Source organism: Ascidiella aspersa, chromosome 9, assembly GCF_963924565.1.
Source record: "Ascidiella aspersa chromosome 9, kaAscAspe10.2, whole genome shotgun sequence".
Classification (NCBI taxonomy): domain Eukaryota; kingdom Metazoa; phylum Chordata; class Ascidiacea; order Phlebobranchia; family Ascidiidae; genus Ascidiella; species Ascidiella aspersa.
The window spans coordinates 14,193,810-14,212,382 of NC_139455.1; the positions used below are offsets into that span (position 1 = coordinate 14,193,810).

At 35.1% G+C, this 18,573-nt stretch overlaps 2 protein-coding genes across 2 annotated transcripts in view; both read right to left on the reverse strand.

Moving 5' to 3' along the window:
- The window catches only part of LOC146133125 (kinesin-like protein KIF14), a 29,429-nt gene extending 10,952 nt beyond the window's left edge, over positions 1-18,477 (reverse strand). Inside the window, exons 1-15 of the mRNA XM_083397650.1 lie at positions 17,875-18,477; positions 15,971-16,082; positions 10,923-10,992; positions 10,651-10,778; positions 10,003-10,126; positions 9,852-9,939; positions 8,943-9,053; positions 8,644-8,696; positions 6,277-6,415; positions 6,085-6,201; positions 4,975-5,114; positions 3,572-3,744; positions 2,404-2,612; positions 1,768-1,880; positions 214-382 (exon numbers count right to left, since the gene is read on the reverse strand). Coding sequence (XP_083253776.1) covers positions 214-382; positions 1,768-1,880; positions 2,404-2,612; positions 3,572-3,744; positions 4,975-5,114; positions 6,085-6,201; positions 6,277-6,415; positions 8,644-8,696; positions 8,943-9,053; positions 9,852-9,939; positions 10,003-10,126; positions 10,651-10,778; positions 10,923-10,992; positions 15,971-16,082; positions 17,875-18,477 — 2,349 coding nt within the window. The remainder of the gene's footprint in view (positions 1-213; positions 383-1,767; positions 1,881-2,403; positions 2,613-3,571; positions 3,745-4,974; positions 5,115-6,084; positions 6,202-6,276; positions 6,416-8,643; positions 8,697-8,942; positions 9,054-9,851; positions 9,940-10,002; positions 10,127-10,650; positions 10,779-10,922; positions 10,993-15,970; positions 16,083-17,874) is intronic.
- Positions 12,764-15,248, reverse strand: LOC146133126 (uncharacterized). The gene is made up of 4 exons (XM_083396492.1): positions 14,715-15,248; positions 14,356-14,469; positions 13,205-13,358; positions 12,764-13,132 (listed from the first exon to the last, which is right to left on the reverse strand). Exons 1-3 carry the CDS (start codon positions 14,947-14,949, stop codon positions 13,333-13,335), a joined length of 375 nt encoding a protein of 124 aa, XP_083252618.1. The 5' UTR covers positions 14,950-15,248; the 3' UTR covers positions 12,764-13,132; positions 13,205-13,332.
- Positions 18,478-18,573: the final 96 nt, after the last annotated feature.

Below are 18,573 nucleotides of genomic sequence, written 5' to 3' on the forward strand. Positions count from 1 at the left end.
GCTCAATTAGAGCTGGTCGAACAATTACCACGGTACTGTTTCCTGCGGGATCTTGTCTGTACATAGCAGACTAAGCCATGAAATCCACATGGGTATATAATGTGATCTAGCCTTTCTGAAGTGCTATTGACCAACGATTACGACATATACTCACAAAGTCATAACAAAATATAGGGTTACTTCGGAAAGTCACGCTAAATCTGCGATACTCACATGATGAAGTACGACTTCTTTTGCAATCAGTTCGCCGTTGATGTACACCGAGGCGTCGGTGTTTGGCCGGATGCTTACCACTTCGTTTCGATTGCTAAGTACGCAGTGAAAGTCGGCCACCAGGGCCCCGTTCAACTGGATATCACACGCGCTTCCCTTCTTTCCGACCCTGTTTACAAAACAGCGCGATGACAAAGGAGTAACAGACCGTTTCATCGCAAGTTGCATTGTAGTTGTAGTGATAACTCTTTTGACGCAAACAATACACATTTCGCTGGCCACGACAATTAATTTGGGTTGATAGCCGAGATTTTTAATTTATAAGTTGTTAATCAGGTGTCATAGTTTTGTTGTTATACTTTACATTTGGGTGACAATAATTATTTAAACAGCTATATATCATATATATATAAATGGAACAGCACCCCAGCAGCGGGTAAATTCCTTCAAAATCCCTGTTATGCTATGTCGGCTTTTATAAAACTGATAGAAAATAATTTTTATTGGGCAACAAGAATTAGTAGATTTGTAATGTGCATCAAGACTAAAAGTGGACCAAGGCTTTACTTGCCTAATTAAGAGGGCGATTATTATTGGCTGAAATAAAAACTTAATGTTGACCCACAAGATTAAAATTTTGACGAGTTTCAAACTAATAAAAAATTTTTTGGACAAAATTTTAAATCTTCTAGGAAAACATCTATTCGAACAACGCATTGCTGTATACAGTACTACATTAGTGTCTTGGCGTTCACAGTCACTTGTTTTTGATGTTTAACTTATAACAGGTGGAACCAAAACTAGTTTTTTTTGGATAATATTAAAGTCTTGTAAATGTTTAGTTGATATTTTTTGTCATATTAAAAGTCAAACAATTATAAAAATTGCAAAAAGAAACGACGAGGGTAAAATTTGTTGAATAAGCAGTTTAATGAAAAAAACAAGGTATATAAACATAATTACAAAAAATGAGCACGGTGGCAATTGGCAAATCACCACTCAAAAAACAACAACAAATACTGTACAAAACATTTGGCAAAATCAAAAATACAAAACTATATGGAGCAAAAACGAAGTTCGAGTTAAACCTAAAGCTATAAGCCAGGCCTGCGTGGTTAAGTGGTTAAATCTGCAGGTTCGCGTATGCCGTTTATTGTTTGTTTTATGTAATAAAAAACAAAATTTTGATAAAATTTAAAACTTAAAAACAATTTCAAAAATAGTTTTTGTTAATTTTGCAATGATCTTTGTGCATTTTGTAACGATTTTCACTTGAAAATCACTTTGACAAATTTTGACCTAACGTGTAGATTTTTGACATAATTTTGACCTTTTTTACCAAGTAAAAACATAGTTACCCTATTAATTTGTAACTTAAAGGTCAACTTTTCGTTCAAACAAATAAAAAAGTCTAACCGGCAGACAAATTGGCAATTTTTTATTAAACGTGTAGAATAAACTGCTTTTTAAAATTAAGTCACCCTATAAAAACATATTAGCAAAAGCCATAAGTACTGCTTTAAACATATTAACCGATAAACAATTGCAACTTACTTAGTAACGCCGTGTTTTATCATATACAGGAGAAGCTCGGATAACTGCGGGTCTTCGTTGAGGTTCACGAGATTAGGAAGCTGGTTGTCCACTTTGAACGAGACACCAGCGCGCTAAACAAGTTAGAGGAAACCAATAAAACAATGCCATTACACTTGAATTGCTTATTCAAAATTAAAAACGTTTTGTTATTTATTTTAGCATTATTGATTTGTAGTAGTGCGACTTTAGGCCGATTTTTTCATTGCCGAACTAAATTGGTTGCCACAACAATCAAAGCATAGTTAAGTTTTTGCTTTGGTGACAAGGTCTTTAGTACAGGTTCGTTTAAAAGGTAATTTATATTTAAGTTTTTAAAGTGATCTGATTTGTGTTTTATTTGTTCGTTGGTTGTAAGAGCAATTAAGAAGCCAAACAGATCAAGGGAAGGGCGCACAACCCAGCTTCAGGTGTACAGATATAAAGGATACGTTCAACTATTCCTTCAATGTCACGCTAGCCGACCGATTGTTGCTTTTTGATAAACCCAACGCCACGAATTTTTTATCATAAATACGTTTTTAAACAAGTGAAGCCAAATAAAATTTTAGTAGTTCAATAACTGGTAACGTGCACAAAAGTTGCCAGTTTGGTTACCTTAAGTTCGTTTATTTCGTCCGTTTTATGCTTTTCACTCTGCATAAGCCTCCTCTTCCACTCCTCTTGCGCCTCCTCTTTCTCACGCTCCGCTGCGCACAGCCTTTGACGCAGCAAGGAGACTTCTTGAAGTGAAGCTTTGAACTGTTTGGGATCGACTTCCGGGTGTTTGCACGACTCCTTTAACTTGGCAACCTCTGCTTTGAGCTCTGGAAGAAGGAAACGTAGAATTACACTAGCTGTACATAGCAAACTGTGGAAATAGTAGTTTGCGAATAAAATTTTAAGCGTGGGTACGCTTTTAGGACAGCTCGTCGCCGATAGTGGATATTTTAAGGCCACAAGTGCCTCGCATGATAATATAATAATATTACATACAAACGATACTAGATAGTCTAGATTGATACAACTTTTAACAGCGAACGTTGGTTAGGCCAAGTGTAGAGCAAAACAGTTTTCATATTTTCAACACCAAGTTTGATTTCAGTTATAGTCAGATTGAAGACATTAATTGCAGATTTTATACAACTTACCAGCGCAAAATATGAGTAGTTCCAGGAAGTTTGTTTCGCACGATAAAGTAAAGGGTGTTAATTTGGTATTGTGGCGCTCCATCGATGTTTCACATTAAACGACAATGCCTTTTATGCGGTAAAGGTGTCACGAATAAGAAATAAGTAAATATAAGCTATAAGCAATATGTACCATGCACTTTTATCGTAATACTGGAAAAACAGTCAATGGGTTAAACTGAAACCTGTTTATATTGTTCGAGCATATTAGTCGAAGCTTTAATAATGGCCTAAACGCCTCCCTGTGTTTTTATAAACAATAACCTTCAAAGGTGTTAAAAAATATGTTTTAGTTGCTAATATTGTTCACCAAACAAATAATTTATTTCTCTTTTAGGTGCATAAACATTGGCATGCTTCAGGAAAACAACAAAAAAGTGAAATGGGTAATATGCGCTTTCTATAGACAAATAACTGCCCCTTTGACATCAAACATTACACGAAACAACTCCAAAATTGTAATCTAACCTTACAGCACGAACTGGTTGACATAATAGCGCAAAGTGACCTGGCTATGCAGCTAACAGTAAAATATCATGAAAAAGCCGCTACCCAACAAGTCGACTCAATAAATTACTGGGTTTAGGCTAGTTCACCTCTAATAAGCTTGGCGTTGGGGTCTTCGTTCACTCTCACAAGATTGACGATATTGCTGGCTTGCTTGGCGTACCTAAGCGTGCTCAACGTCTCCTCTAAGTGGCAGTCGGCAGGGCTAACGGTGGCAATCATTGCAGTTCGAGAATTGCCGCCAAGGCTTTCTTTTAATATCCTGTAGAAACAATGTTTTATGATTTGCGGGAATTGGATAGTAAATTTAGTAATCATAAGGGTAGCCATGACGTGTCATTAGCTTGCACTTACGATGAATGTTATAAAGCAGTGTTTCCCAACCTTTTTTACACTAGTGCCCCCTTGGGCTCAATATTATTTCATATCGCCCCCCTCATCTTGCTTTACAGTAAAGTATTATATTAATCGTTGTCTAACATCATATTGTCTTCACTTTCGTTTCGATAAGCTGTCAGTCGTGTTTTAGGTTGTCTAACGTTCGTTATCACTATAATAATTTATAGATACATTATTTCACCAGGTTATGTCATTACCAGGAAAATTCAACTTTCTGAATCAAGACTTTAAATCAGGGGTTGGCAACCTTTTCTAGTCGCGGGCCCAAATCAAACACTGAAAGGTCTCAAAATGTTAACAAGAATTCTGTTATTCAAATGTTAAGACAACTGTTAATCAGGCGGGCCTTGGATTTTTTTTATCCATACTACTAATTAAAAGTGTAATAAAGCTACTTTGAGAAAACGCGATAACCTTAATAGATTTTGAATTCCGGGCGCACCTGGCGAGCGAAGCGACCGCGATTTTTTGGGGGTATACCGGCATTTTTTTTAAATTTCCTGCTAGGTTTCAATACATTGCCAAAAAAAAAAAAAAAATTTTTGGCCTGTAAAAATTTTGGCCTGTACTAAGTTAAAATAGTGAAAAAGTACTTGAAATGGACTCGTGTCTATTTGTCAAAGGGTCGGTGGGCCGAATCCGGCCCGTGGGCCGTAGGTTAGGCAACCCCTGCTTTAAATATACAAACATTTTGCCGCGTATAAAACGGTGGAACGCAACAGCAACCAACACCTTTACAAAAAAAAGCCAATTATTACGTAACAATGGTCGGGAAACTACTACAAGTTTACAGTACGGAAGTTGCCATTTAAGATAAAAGTTACCTACATTGTTGTTTGTTACTATTTTATGTGAACTTTTTATAAAATTTTGCCTTAAGTATATTTATGTAACGCCCCCTTATGTGCGTTCAGCGCCCCCCCAAATAAGAAAAAGACCCAAAACGCCCCCTTGTAACTCGCCAACGCCCACAAGGGGGCGGTACCGCCCACGTTGGGAACCTCTGTTATAAAGTAAACAAAATTATAGCAGATAAACACAGGCGGAGACACAGAAAAGTCAAAACAAAGGTACTAGAAGGCCGAACACGCACCAAGTGAGCGACGAGTCGCGATATGGAACAAATACACGAGGCTGCTTCCGTCGCTTGATGGCGGTCGCGTCTGATCTTTCGGAGAGCGCGGAAATCACTTTACCAAGGGTTAGGAGCGATTTGTTGATGCTTGCGCCTTCCTGAACATTTGCATGACGTTTATTTTAAAAGAAAAGGTATAACTTTTTATGAATGTTGCCCAAAAAGGCAAAAGAAAAAATGTATAAAAAATAGTTGGTGGAATGCATATTGGTATAAAAAACTGGCGCTGTCCGACTATGATAATAATAAAAAAATAAATAAACTCAAAAAACATTTAGAGATCAAAAACAAAACGACTAAAAAGTAGTAAAACTACATTAATATAGCAAACGTATTAATGACTACATCGTTTATGACGTAACAGTGTGTGACAATTGAAGGTGTGGCATACCTGTGACCGACTGTGTTGTGGTAGGTTACATAAAAGCTACAAAACAAATTATTATTAAGAGTACAATATTTATAAATTTTTTGGGTGGCCATGGTCACCCTGGCTACGCCTGTGACAGCTACACATATACTCCTTTTTAACCAATCTCTTTGAAAGTTGCGTGTTATTTTTTTGTCCAGTCGTCTGATGCAAAAGTTTAAAATTTGAAACAGGTCTGCCTTTATTTATGACTTCAACTTTAGAGCTTTACACTACAAGTACAGGTACTATGCGGGCATTCAAGCTGGACGAAAAAAGGTTTCATAGCTGGGACGTCACATTTGAGGCATGCCTCAAATCATAGCTAAATCGTTCATTATGTTTTCCGAGAGAATTAGCGAAAGAAAAAGGCACGCATAATGCAGTGTATAGCACTTCTGTGATCTAAAGAGAGAAACGACTTGGCGCTGCCTCACTTTGCGTATTTCAATGATTTTGACCGCGTGAACGCTTGATATGAATAACACAACAAAAATAGAAGAAAAAATAAAGCACGCTTTAGGTATAGAAACGTAAAATTTACGGTAGAGATATAACTGATGTAACTTTTGCTTGATATATTTTTTGCTTTGCCAGATGTTGACAGGTGAGGCAGTGCCTCACCTGCCTCCCCTGACTGCACGTCCCTGGTAAAATACCTTAAATCTAACTCCAGTAGTGGCTGCCGTGGACGACCGCTCGGATCCCGCTAAATCAACCAAATTAATTCGACTCGTTTTACTTGATTCGTGCGACTCTCCCTCTAACTCTTCAGTCTGGAAAAAATATAGTGTTTTTCATGAAGTAATTATTTATTTATTTGGATTATTTAGACAGAATAATGTACATACCAGCGACTGTACGAGAGTTAGAGTAAATACGGAGTGGGACCGGCTACTCTTGTCGTTCATTCCAGTGGCGGCGGTAGCCCTCTGTCGGTTGCCCACCTCCAGCCAAGAAAGCGCGTCATTGTAAGACGTAATAGAAAATCTGCGCGATATTTCCAGCGTGTACAAATTTCAAAAATCAGGACAAATACTTAATTTAAGACATGCATTCCCTGATTGACGTCATATAAGATTAAATCGATATGCCGAACCGCAAAATTTACAGGAGATGTTTGTCTAAATCAGCGGTTCTTAACCTATGGGTAATTTCAGAATAGAAGGTGGGTAATCAGCTGAACCAGAATATTTCTAATTAGAAATAACAAGAAATGTCAGAACTGTAAGTGGTAAAGTTGATTTAATAAACTTTTGTTTTAAGTCCGCTTAAATTAACCAAACAAGCACTGTGATATTTTATCGTTTTTAGAATTATTTCGTCATAGTGACCATTTTTGTCGCCGGTTTTAGGTATTTTATTTTTATGTGACGTATAGTAGGATTTTTTTTGTATCCGCTAGCCGAGCTATTTTTTTCATAATCATTTCAGTTGCAACTGTTTTATAAGCAAGCTTGATGGCTGCGTTGCTGTTGGTGTTTATTTTTAAAGTATTCTTAGTGAAGTTGTTTGGAGCAGTATAGCTAAGTTCACATTTAGAGTTAGTATTGAGACGAGCGAGCTATATTTTGTTAAATAACGCTGTTTTACATTCTTAGTATGGCAAAATTAGCATTTTTAGTATGGTAAAATAGAAGTTAGATTTTGGGTAATGGGACTTTGATCTGGACAGAAATGGGTAATAAGGGAAAAAAGGTTAAGAACCCCTGCTCTAAATACTACGACGCCTATTGGGGGTGCAGGGTGAGTAAGTTCAGACATGGATATTGTAATTTATTAAACAGAGTTGTATATAAACACTAGCATGAAATATAAGTTTTATGATTAACAGCAATCGGCCAATCACCCAATTAGGTGACAACGAACGTAGAGTTAATAGAAAATGAGAACACAATTGTTGAGTACATGAGATGCCAGTTTTGCAACACAGTAAGAAGGTATATGCTATTCGAGGGCGTTTGCGTTTGTGCAAGGGGCCGCGCTACGAGCTGAAACGGAAAGAGTCACCAGACGGTCTACAATACATCAAAGGTGTTCAACCTGCGGCCGTCGATGAATAATTATGCGGCCGTTAACACGTATTTCATTAAGCATGTGATGGTGGCCGTGCCCGTACTTCTATTTGTCTTTAATGTGTTTTAGTCCCTTTCAAACAAATGCGTTAATATTAATAGGCGGTATGCCTATGTATGTCATAGCATGTTGCGCCGCATTACATTACTAACAAAGTTCAATTTTTTGGTTTAATTAAAGTATAAATATGCCTGTGTTTTTAACAATATGCGACTCTTTTTATGTGCTAAGCCCAATTCACTCGAATTAAAAGTTTTGCCAAATTTAAACCTAATAAACGTATTTTTTTCGCTCTGTGCGATTAGACTGCCTTTCAGTTCCATATATTCCCACTAGTTCGTTAGATAACAGCACGTAGACGTATTTTTAGGTTTAATTATTTTATGACGTCACGATTTGACAACTTTCTGAGTGATCCCTAAAAAATTCAACTGGCAGCCGTGAGAAAAATAAGGACGGCCAATGTGGTCGTCAACAGCTAAAAGGTTGGGCACCCCTGGTCTACATTGATTTCCAACCAAATAGAGATATTTTTTTCTGAATTTTAGCGCACCGCTCCGGACAAAAATCAGTCAGCAAGGTCTAAAACTTTGTTACAAATATGCATTTCGCCATATAAATGGCATATAATGGGTACGAATACAGTAACAAAATATTATGTTTATTATTGTCAAACCAAAAGCAATGTTCTACGCCTTTTAACAATCATGGATATGTATACTTAACTTTGTTAACAAGAGACAGATAAAATCCAGCTGTTGGTAAGTTGATAAATGATTAGTCGTGTGACTTGTCTACAGCAGAGTAACAATCGCTCCGGATTTATTTTTGTAGTGGGTTTGGGATAGTACAACTCTAAGCTACATATTGGATTCTTTATTATGTTATTTTTCTTTATTAGTAATTCTGTTAAAACGACAAATTCAAACAGCTCAGTAAAGCTAGTTAAGAAGCGCTTAGTTCTTTAATTAAAATATTGTACCCAACAACCGTTCAGTTAGCTCAGACTACGTGGTAGTTATCAAGAAAACCTTCAATGAGGCAGACTAACAAAGGATTATAACAACTTACGATGTGTACTTGCCATTGTAACAGACACCAATGCTAATATTAGCATTGGAAAAGCTTTCAATTTGACTTACTTGGACAAACCTTCGACGTAAGGTCCCATTTCAGGGTGTTCGCGAACTTTAAGCTGGAAAAAATCAGCATGTTCAACAAATAGTAAATACATTTATCAATATGCACAATATTCGACCTGGTTAAAGTAAATAATCAGCAGCGTAATGTAAGAAACTACAGTCGCTCCCAAATAACTTCTATTATGATATTTTGCATAACGATTTAATTTTTACAACACCATCTTTCTTTGATAGTGAAGAAAGGTCAGGAACCCTTTGGATTTATTTGACACTTAAAAGGTAAAAAACATATTACTTACAACTTGTTTGGCGCTGTTTTCTTCTGCGGTATTGGCAGTTCCTGACACCAAAAGATCGTGAATCTTTTCGTTGTAAATTTCAAAATAGCTTACTTGAATGTGGAACTTCATCTGCGATGAACACATTGTGATTCACGAGAAAGGCAAGCGGTTCAATTTTGAAAGAGATTACCGCATTAACAAAGCATTTAGGAATGATTCTTGTTTTAGTAATACTATACTAGTACTATTTTTAAAGCTGTGTGAATATCGACATGTTGCTTAATGATTACGTAATAATTGTTCCTATTATTATGACATAGGGTTAATTTATATTTAAAAAAACACATTTTTAAAATGCCAATGACGTGATTTTAAGAAACAGTGTTTGCTTCCTTGCCATTTTAGGCCAAATTTCGCAATAGTGTTAGTATTCATCAATTGGTTGGTTAAGTACCCAAGATACTGAAAAAAAAAATTGACACCTCAGATGTCACAACAAGTTTAACAATGTACACGACAAGTTTAAAATGGATAATTGGATATATATAGTATATTTTGGGAACCAATTGTATTGTTTAACAAATTGTTAGCAGTACAAAAACAAGTGTGAAACTCTAGTCTAGAACATTTATAAAGCCTAAATAGTTTAATAATCGCTTATCATACTTATTTATAGCTGCCACACATTTACACAACAAGTTTAACATGGATAATTGGATATAGTATATTTTGGGAACCAATAGTGTTGTTTAACAAATTTGTTAGCAGTACAAAAACAAGTGTGAAACTCTAGTCTAGAACATTTATAAAGCCTAAATACAACAAGAGGGCATTATGACTATCTTCTTGAAATATTTGTTTCAAGTAAAAAATCGGTTGGTACAAAAACGAAGGGTAACCAGCTTTTCTCCCAATCTTACTGCCTACCGTTTCGGAGGCCTTTTGTTGTAACTGGTCAAAAATGTCAAAGCAAAATCTTGGAATGACTCCTTTGTCTTCATGAAGTCCCATTATCCTAAAAATAAACTACACTTAAGACCTACCCGATGCTATGTCAAGAAAAACATTTTTTAAATACGTGTAAGATTTTCCAGAACCGGTTTGACCATATGCAAACAGACATGTGTTGTAACCATGTAGTGAAGCACCAAGAATTGGATGAACTAGCTTGCCATACACCATTTCTTGGGATGCAAAATCACCTAAAAAATAGTTGTTTTTTGAGTCACAAAGTTGACATTCAGCACTCTTCCACGCATCAATGAGGCCACAGTTAACAATCTAGGCAGCTTTTAGCGATGGTACAAAATACTTTCGCCAAGTATCTGAATTGGTTAATAGTATTTTTTGAAGAGGTGTTGTCCTGTTGAAACTCGACTTTTTACTACCCTAAAAAGTATAGTGTTTAGGTTTTCCGAAAATTTATGAAAAATAAATAATATTTAGCCCAAACGGAATCATCAGTCTTTTTATTCAAGTGGGAAAATTGTCTTTTTATAAACACATAGTTAGTCCTTATCTGAAACTGAGTCATCGGTCAGCCCTGCTAAACTAGTCCTGACCAGCGATGATGGCATACTAATAATAACATAAAGGGAACCTTTGGAAAGGCTATAACCAAAAAGCAAGGCCAGGCTAAAAAAACAACAAACAACCAGCCTTTCCATACACAGCCATGTATTATGTTAACATTTTTTAGAAACATAAAAATTGAATTTAGGCTCACCATTTGCCTTATCCACTGACCAAAATGAATGATCATAAACAAATGAATGATCAACCCCTGCAGAATCTTTTACCATCACTTGGTTTCCTTGAACAGAAATTGCAAGTCTGGCACCCATCTCAATTTCTCTAGATTTAAAAACGTAAAGGGTGAAAAAAGTGAATGAATTCAACAACACTGTAATCAAGTTCCAATGCACACTAATATTATACTAGTGTTCATAATTTAAATAACATATATATACATTTAAAAAAATCTATTGCAGTACATACCTTGTACTTAATGGCCTTATTCTGACTGCCACAGTTACAGAAAAGTCTTCCAGGGCTTCACCTTCATCACCTAATTAGAACATGGAAAATGTACTCTCAAGTCAGTGACAGCATCCTGCAGGGTAAATATGTGGCTCACAAAAGCCTCAGAAGTGGCAAATTCAACTTTCTTTGTTGTTAAATTACTAAGCTATTTATTATAGCACCCATTTATATTGCTATAATGCATTTATTTTATCATTGTTAGTACATCAAATTTTGTGTTTCAGTTTTCTTAAGCCAAAAACAAATCTTTGTTCATGTCCAGCCTACAGTAAACATAAAAACATAAAATAAAAGCAGGACAGATTCAATGGGTTGTGGGCACCAGGAAAACTTTAGCACTTGAACATCTTTTCAGTTCAAGGCGCTGCGCATGTCATCCTATGACATTTTGTTAACTTTAAACTAGATAAACCATAAAGCTTAAATCCCGCTTTTTGAGAATATTTTTATATGCTTTTTATCTGTGATCACAGGATAGCAAAGTGTGGGCTATCTACAAAATACTTTTTATTGAACTGGGTAAACGATTTCTCTTAGATGATTATTCCCTTGTTTTGTTGAGCGAACACAGCATTTAATTTATGGGACCAAAAAAAAAATAATGAGCCAAAAATGTTTAGAAGGCTGACATTAAGAATCTGCCAGCCTGGTCACAACACAAGGAAAGTGGAGAAATGAACACGACTGAGTTAGAAGATTAGTGTAGTTCATCTTAGGTATTTTTTATTACGTGTTTAATATTAGTTTTGTTTTTTGTAATTCTTTTTTGTTGATAAAATATTTTCATCTTATGCTGAATGTTTAATAAAAAACTTTTAGCGCTTTCTAAAAATCTGATCATTAAGGCACACTGTTTGTGGAGCTCTGATCTATATAAGACAGGGTTATGCAATCTTTACCAACTGACTAAACATACACATATTTAATTAGGACCACAAACTTGCAAAACTTTTTAAATATTAATACAACAAGTAATTTTATGTACAAAATCTGTAGTTTAAGAGTGAACTAATGTAATTGTGGTATAGAATAAACTTTAGAAGGATGTGTGATGAATTGGGCGCATACAAAATACTACATTGTTCATAATAATGTCATTATTAAAGACAGAAACTGGTATAAAACATTATTTTAATCTTGTAATAAAAGAGGTGTAAGTGGCAAAAGTAGTAAAACTTTTTTCTAGAAAATTCAAAGATGATTTTGTTAAACTGTAAGGGCCGAATGCACCAACCCGGATCAAAGCCCGATCAGATCAAATATTGCTGAGTCAGCGATCAAACTAGGATCATCTTCATTTTGGTATGCACCAAGCCTGATCGCCGATCAAACCACGATCAAACACGCATATTTGATCCGAAAGTTAAACCTTCGGTGGTGCAGGTTTAAGTGCAGGATCAAATGACTTAACATTGACTAATAATGTATTTTTGAAATCTAATCACAAGTACTAAACTTTTAAACAGTAAACTAACACTAAACTGTCATCTATGAAACATATAAAATGATTTTCACGTTTTTTGTTCATCGACATTAGACACCAAAATCATTTGAATTGCGGACCTAGTAAAATACGTAAGTAACTTTGAAAATACACCAATCTTTACAAAAAATCACAAAACCTCTAAACAAAACACGAATCCAGACCTAAAACGTGACAGGTTTATTTATTTACAGAAATAGTTGTTGTAGAAAGTACTAAATATGAATGCAATTGATGTTATAGAGGAAATAGAAAGACCACTACAACGTGTTATACTTGACAGGTCCAAACCATTTGAAGAGTATGACAGTATTCAGTTTTACAATAGGTACCAGCTGAGTAAAGAATCAGTGGTTGACCTATTGGCTATGATATCGTTAGACCTCGAGCATCATTCAAAAAGAAACAGTTTTATTCCCCCTATATTGCAGCTACTTGTCACTTTTAAGATATTATGCTACTGGACACTTTCAGAGATGTGATGGTGATCTTGTAGGAATTCACCAGTCTACTTCATGCCGTATCATACACAGGGTGTCAATTGCTTTAGCTTCCAGAAAAAGGAACTTTATTTCACTTGAACTAGAGAGCTTAAACCAAGTAAAATGTAGTTTTAAGGAAGTTGCAGGATTTCCAGGAGTAGTTGGTTGTATAGATTGCACACATATTCCCATAGTTTCACCTGGAGGAGAAAATGCAGAAGTTTACAGAAATCGAAAGGGTTATTTGTGATCCGAATATGTTGTTTACTAACATTGTATGTAGATGGACAGGCTCCACACATGACAGTAGAATTTTTGACAACAGCTCAATCTGTTATCAACTCGAACATAATATATTTAAAGGACTTTTGCTTGGTGATGGTGGTTATCCTTGCCGCGCTTACATGATGACTCCATTGCGCAATCCTGTTAGTAATAAAGCACACATAAAAACCAGAAACATAGTTGAAAGGATGTTTGGAGTGTGGAAGCAACGATTTTGTTGTTTAACAATACCAGTTCACACAAAACTAGAGAATTCTTTACCAATAATTATCGCAACAGCTTGTCTGATGATGAAATCTATGATCTGCCCAACAATGACCTTACTGATGAAGCCTCAAGTGTATCAGGAAATATTATTCGACAACAAATAATTGATAATTTTTTTTAATATTTTACTAGTAATTGCAAACATATTGAAAACATGACGAATGGTAAAATGCAACATGCAATTAGACAATATTAACATTTCTGTTATGTAAAATATTTATGGTATTCTTATTTGTAAGCTGTGACCACAATATGATACAACAATGCAGGGCATAACTGTAAATTGTGGCCATAGCTAACAAATGAAATCAGTTGAGTGAATCATTCACATTACCTGTTAGCTATGGCGACAATTTACAGTCATTGCCCTGTATTGTGTGAATAATGACTATCAAGTTGTGGTTACACCTTACAAACAAGAGTACCATAAATATTTTGCATATAACCAAAATTTTAATGGTTAGTTAATTTAAATGTTTACTAATAACTAATTCCAAAGTTCCGCATAAATGTTGAAATCCTAATGATGGTCTTTAGTCTCATCTGCTTGATTTCTGAGTTTCCTTTCAAGTTTTAGCTGTAAAAGTTTCATCTTCATAGTATGCCTTTCTTGTTTTTGTTTTAGAACTGTTTCTAAAAATTCCTTTTTTAGTGCATTGATATCATTCTGGGCGATAATATTTTTTGACTGTTTTACTCTTTTTACTGGTGGACTGCCTTGCACCGATGTTGAACTGCTTCGCTGTATATCTAATCCAAAACAAAGCTAATTATTATTAGCAATAAAATAAAACTTAACAACTCACTAAAATTTGTATTTTTGACTTGTAGCTAAAATATATCAAACTAAAATTTGTGAAGCAGTTTATACCTTGATCTACGTAAAGAACAGTTAATGGTTCTCCAGTGTCTGTCGCTGTAAGATCGAGTATTGAATCATCATCAAATTGGTTTTTCAAAGGACTAATTTGACCTGATATCATTGCTGCCAAATACAAAACATATTGATAGTTAATTTTATTTGTAAAATAAGTATGCTTCATTGTTGGCCAATAGTTCAAATATTGTAGTTAAACAATATTGTTACAACAAAGTATTATATATCTTGCTTAGAGTTTCCTAATTTAAACAGAAAGTTTTTGTATCATAAGATAACCTAACTTCAACACTACAAATAGTATAATGGTGTGTTTGGTTGAAGTTGCCTTTTAATATAAAATATTACCATACCTTCAACTTTTTGCAACTGAGCATCTTCAGCGGGCGGTGGCCCTCCACCTGTGAGGAAACGCTCTCTTCTGACAAAAGCCGATTCCTTTTTAGCCCTCGATTTAAATTTTTTCCAGAGGACCTGAAGCTCCCCTATATTCCGTTTTGTATTGGTTGATTTGGCATTAAAGGTCTCGCTACGTTTTTCCCTCGCCTTAGTTTTTGCAGCAGCTGTTACACAGTCAGTTTTTTGCATTCTATGTCATTTTTATAATTGTCAATTAGTTGGATGAGTAAATTCTTTTCGAAGTCGTTAAAATTTGTTGAGCGGGGCATATTTACTTTAACTTTGTTAGCTGACAAGATGTAAGAAAAAAATTATACGGGGGAAAGCACCGAAATCTCGTTTCCATAATTCACTTTGATCGGATCAAGCGCGGCTCAACTGATCGTAGTTTGGTGCATACCAAGTGCCTCAAAGGATCAAACTTGGATCAGTTGATCTTAGTTTGATCTGATCCTAGTTTGATCTGATCCATGTTGGTGCATTCGGCCCTAAGAATCAAAATACTAAAAATTATGCAAAACTTATCCTGTAACTGATAGACAACAGATTCTACAACTAAAAAAGATAGCATCAAATTTAAAGATGATTCAAGACTTGAGTTTAATCCAGGATTAATTAACCGAGGCCCTCCCCACTCATAGGGTTCAAGGAAGATCATCCAGGTTCATGAGCAGTGGTTTATAATAGTTGAGTCTGTTGTGATTGTGTGTCACTTTGTCAATTTATATTCTCAAGGTGACTAAAATGTGTTTTGATTTTGACCTCCTATACTATTTTTTGATGCTCTGTGATGCATTTCTTCTGTAATTTTTTTCAATCTTTTGCATTTAACATTCACAAATCATTGATTTTAGAAGGAAAAGTATAAGCAAAACAAAATTTTGCATTGATGTTTGAATATAGATAAAGTTTGTCTACTACTTTTTGATGGTAACTGATTAATGTTGCCAAATTATTACTTTTTTTCAGAAAAAGCTGAATAAGCCTTGTACTAGAAGGTTTGACACCTATGTTTTAAGTGTACAAACAGTGAATTCTATAATATTCAACATGACATAATTTTAGAACACTTTTGATATTGAATATTAACATTAATATAATAGTAAATATTTAAAATAAAATCTACAATTAGTTAAAAATATAAAGCACAAATGAAAATACATGCAACAAAACATGTATATAAAAGTTTTAGAGTATATGTATTATTAACCTTTAGCCATGCTTTTTCTTCCAGTCATTTGTAACTTTTTTCTTTGATGACCTTTTACGTTACCCTTGTTTTCTGGTGTTTTCAAGTTATCTTCTAATCGTTCTTGGGAGACCTTAAAAAAATTTAAATAAATTAAAATTTATCGAGAGGGCAACAACTAGGTGGGGTAGGAGATTGTAGACAAACAGTCTGCATTCTTCGGCAACTGGCAGGGCACACCCCAAATAGTATTTAAAGCAAAATTAGGGCACACCTCAAATTTTAGTACATTTCACAACTAAAATGTCGCAACCCGCGGGCTGTATGTTGTGCAGGCTGGTTTAAAGCATTATTATTACACCAAATATTTTAAAGTATTAGGAATACCAGGATAAATCATGAAACATTTCAAAACAGAAAAAACTACATTTAATAACATTGAGCCAGATGTCTTCGAACTCAAACGCCTGCTTATCAGCTTTAACTAAACTATTAAAAACTAGGGATGTTCAAAGTAGAATATCGAATCCTTGGATTCAAATCCAATTCTGCCGTTTGTTTCGGGTAATTGGAACTGATATAATTTAATGTTATACACCAAATGTTGAGTCTAATTGTACAAACGCATCAGCCTTTCGCTGCGGCAACCAATTTATAATGCTTGCTTTAAATGTAGCCTGGTAGTGCAGTGTCAGCATTTTTTTGGGCGACCAATTACTTTGCGTCTCGCGATAACCTTTGTCTAATAATTAAGTGTCAATCAAGCGTTATTGGGTGAGCGACGAACGAGTAATGTCAGGTGCGGAGTTCGCAATTTCTCTAAATATGTTAAGTTGCAAAAGCAACATCACATGGTAAAACGTGCTGGCCGACCACAAAATGCGCTATAGGGTTACTTAAGGTCAACCTTAGGCCAATATTCAGCGAGGTTATGCAGTTATGCACAGCATAGTTGTCAAGTATTCGTTATTTCAATAGTAACTTTGTATTATTTGCAGTACATTATTTTAAAAAGTTGTATGCAGTGTTGCATGGTACTCACTATTGGCAAAAATATAAGGTTTGGCAACAACCTGGACAGTTGACATACAGTTTACAGAACTGCTTTAAATGAAAGTTGTTGTTAAACACATGGGAGATTTCTTTAGCAAATTGTTTGGGCAATTTATTGCTGTGATTGTGGGTCCTGCAGTGTATATTAAGATTAATCCCTTCTCCAAACTAAATCGTGTTTAAAAAAATTAATAAAAATATACCAAGATTCACTATTCTGGATTCGTTATTCTAGATTCTAAAGCTATTATTCTAAAATACCTTGGGATTCGATTTTGAACATCACTATAAAATACTATCTGTAATATTTATTTCAAACTCTTTCCAACTTGGGCTAGTATTATTAAATACTGTCCACAAATCTGAAAAATTACAATACGATTTTATTGCTTGGAGAGTACTTTAAAAACTGAAGTTTGTTAAACGACTTTAATTTTTGACTAATGCCCATGGTTTTAGCAATAAATTATATTGTAATTTTGCAATTCTGTGAACAGTACTATGACTTTCCAAATTATGTATACAGGCTTCGGGTTAAAAGCTAGGCCTGCAGTTGCACTTTCAGCAACGGCTATAGGCGCAAAAGTCGCTTAAACTTTTGTCACGCATACAGTTTACAGAAACTTTATCTTCAGTCGTGAAAATTTTAAAAACAATATTATTACAACTTCGCAAATTTTGCAGACATTTTATTACAGCGGCATAATTTTAATCTGCATAAACATCTTGCATTCTTGTCTGAAAACCCAGCATTCCCATCTGAAAACTATGGCAAATCTTGAGATCTCGCGGGTACATGGCCAAAAAAATTGGGGTGCTGGGTGCAACTAAGGTAAAAAGTGTAAGCAATGAAAAATCCATTTATGACAAACCTGAATATTATCCACCAAATTTTTAACGATGTCTTGTGGGATTTTAGAGAAACTTGGGCTATCCACATTGGTTTTTTTTTTTTTTATTAATATGTCAACTGATTTTACCAATTTTTTATCCACATCCAAGTGTTTTTTAGAACTGGAAGTTAAATTTGAATTTACAAGTACTACTGATGGCTTCAAAGATACAGGTGCAGACTTTTCTACTGGTTTCAGTGGAGCAGCAAAACCATCTTTGTCATTTGCAGTTTTTGATAACTTAGTTAGTGTACCCAGTTGCTTCCTCGGACTTCTCGGTGCATTACGATTGCCAAGTAAATTTGAAACTTTTGCTGAAGTTATGCCATCGGATTTTTTCGGTGAAGACGAAAGACCATCCGCTGATTTTGCCAGAAATGTGGCAGCAGTGGAACCTCTTGACGGTTTTCTAGCGTCAACTGTTTTGCCTGTAGCATAACTGATTCGTGCAGTTTTGCTGGAAGTTGTTACCACTGGCCTACTTATCGCCTCTACACATCGGGCCTTTGAGGAGTATTTTGACTTTTCAGTTACGTTACTTCCTGCATTTTCCTTCCCCAAACCTGTTCTTAGTTTTGGCATTATATCACGTTGTTATCCTAGTAATCTTTGAATCAATAAAACAGCAAGAAACAAATAAATATTAGGTTATTTGTGTATTATTAAAGTCCATAACAA

Bases quoted from the DNA above. Each gene is read 5' to 3' on its own strand.
- LOC146133126 (XM_083396492.1), bottom strand. From the start codon at position 14,949: ATGCAAAAAACTGACTGTGTAACAGCTGCTGCAAAAACTAAGGCGAGG. The intron at 14,470-14,714 runs GTATGGTAATAT...TGTATTTGGCAG, and splicing joins TCAGTTGCAAAAAGTTGAAG to CAATGATATCAGGTCAAATT. The intron at 13,359-14,355 runs GTATAAACTGCT...TATTACTAACAG, and splicing joins TGTTCTTTACGTAGATCAAG to GATTGCGCAATGGAGTCATC.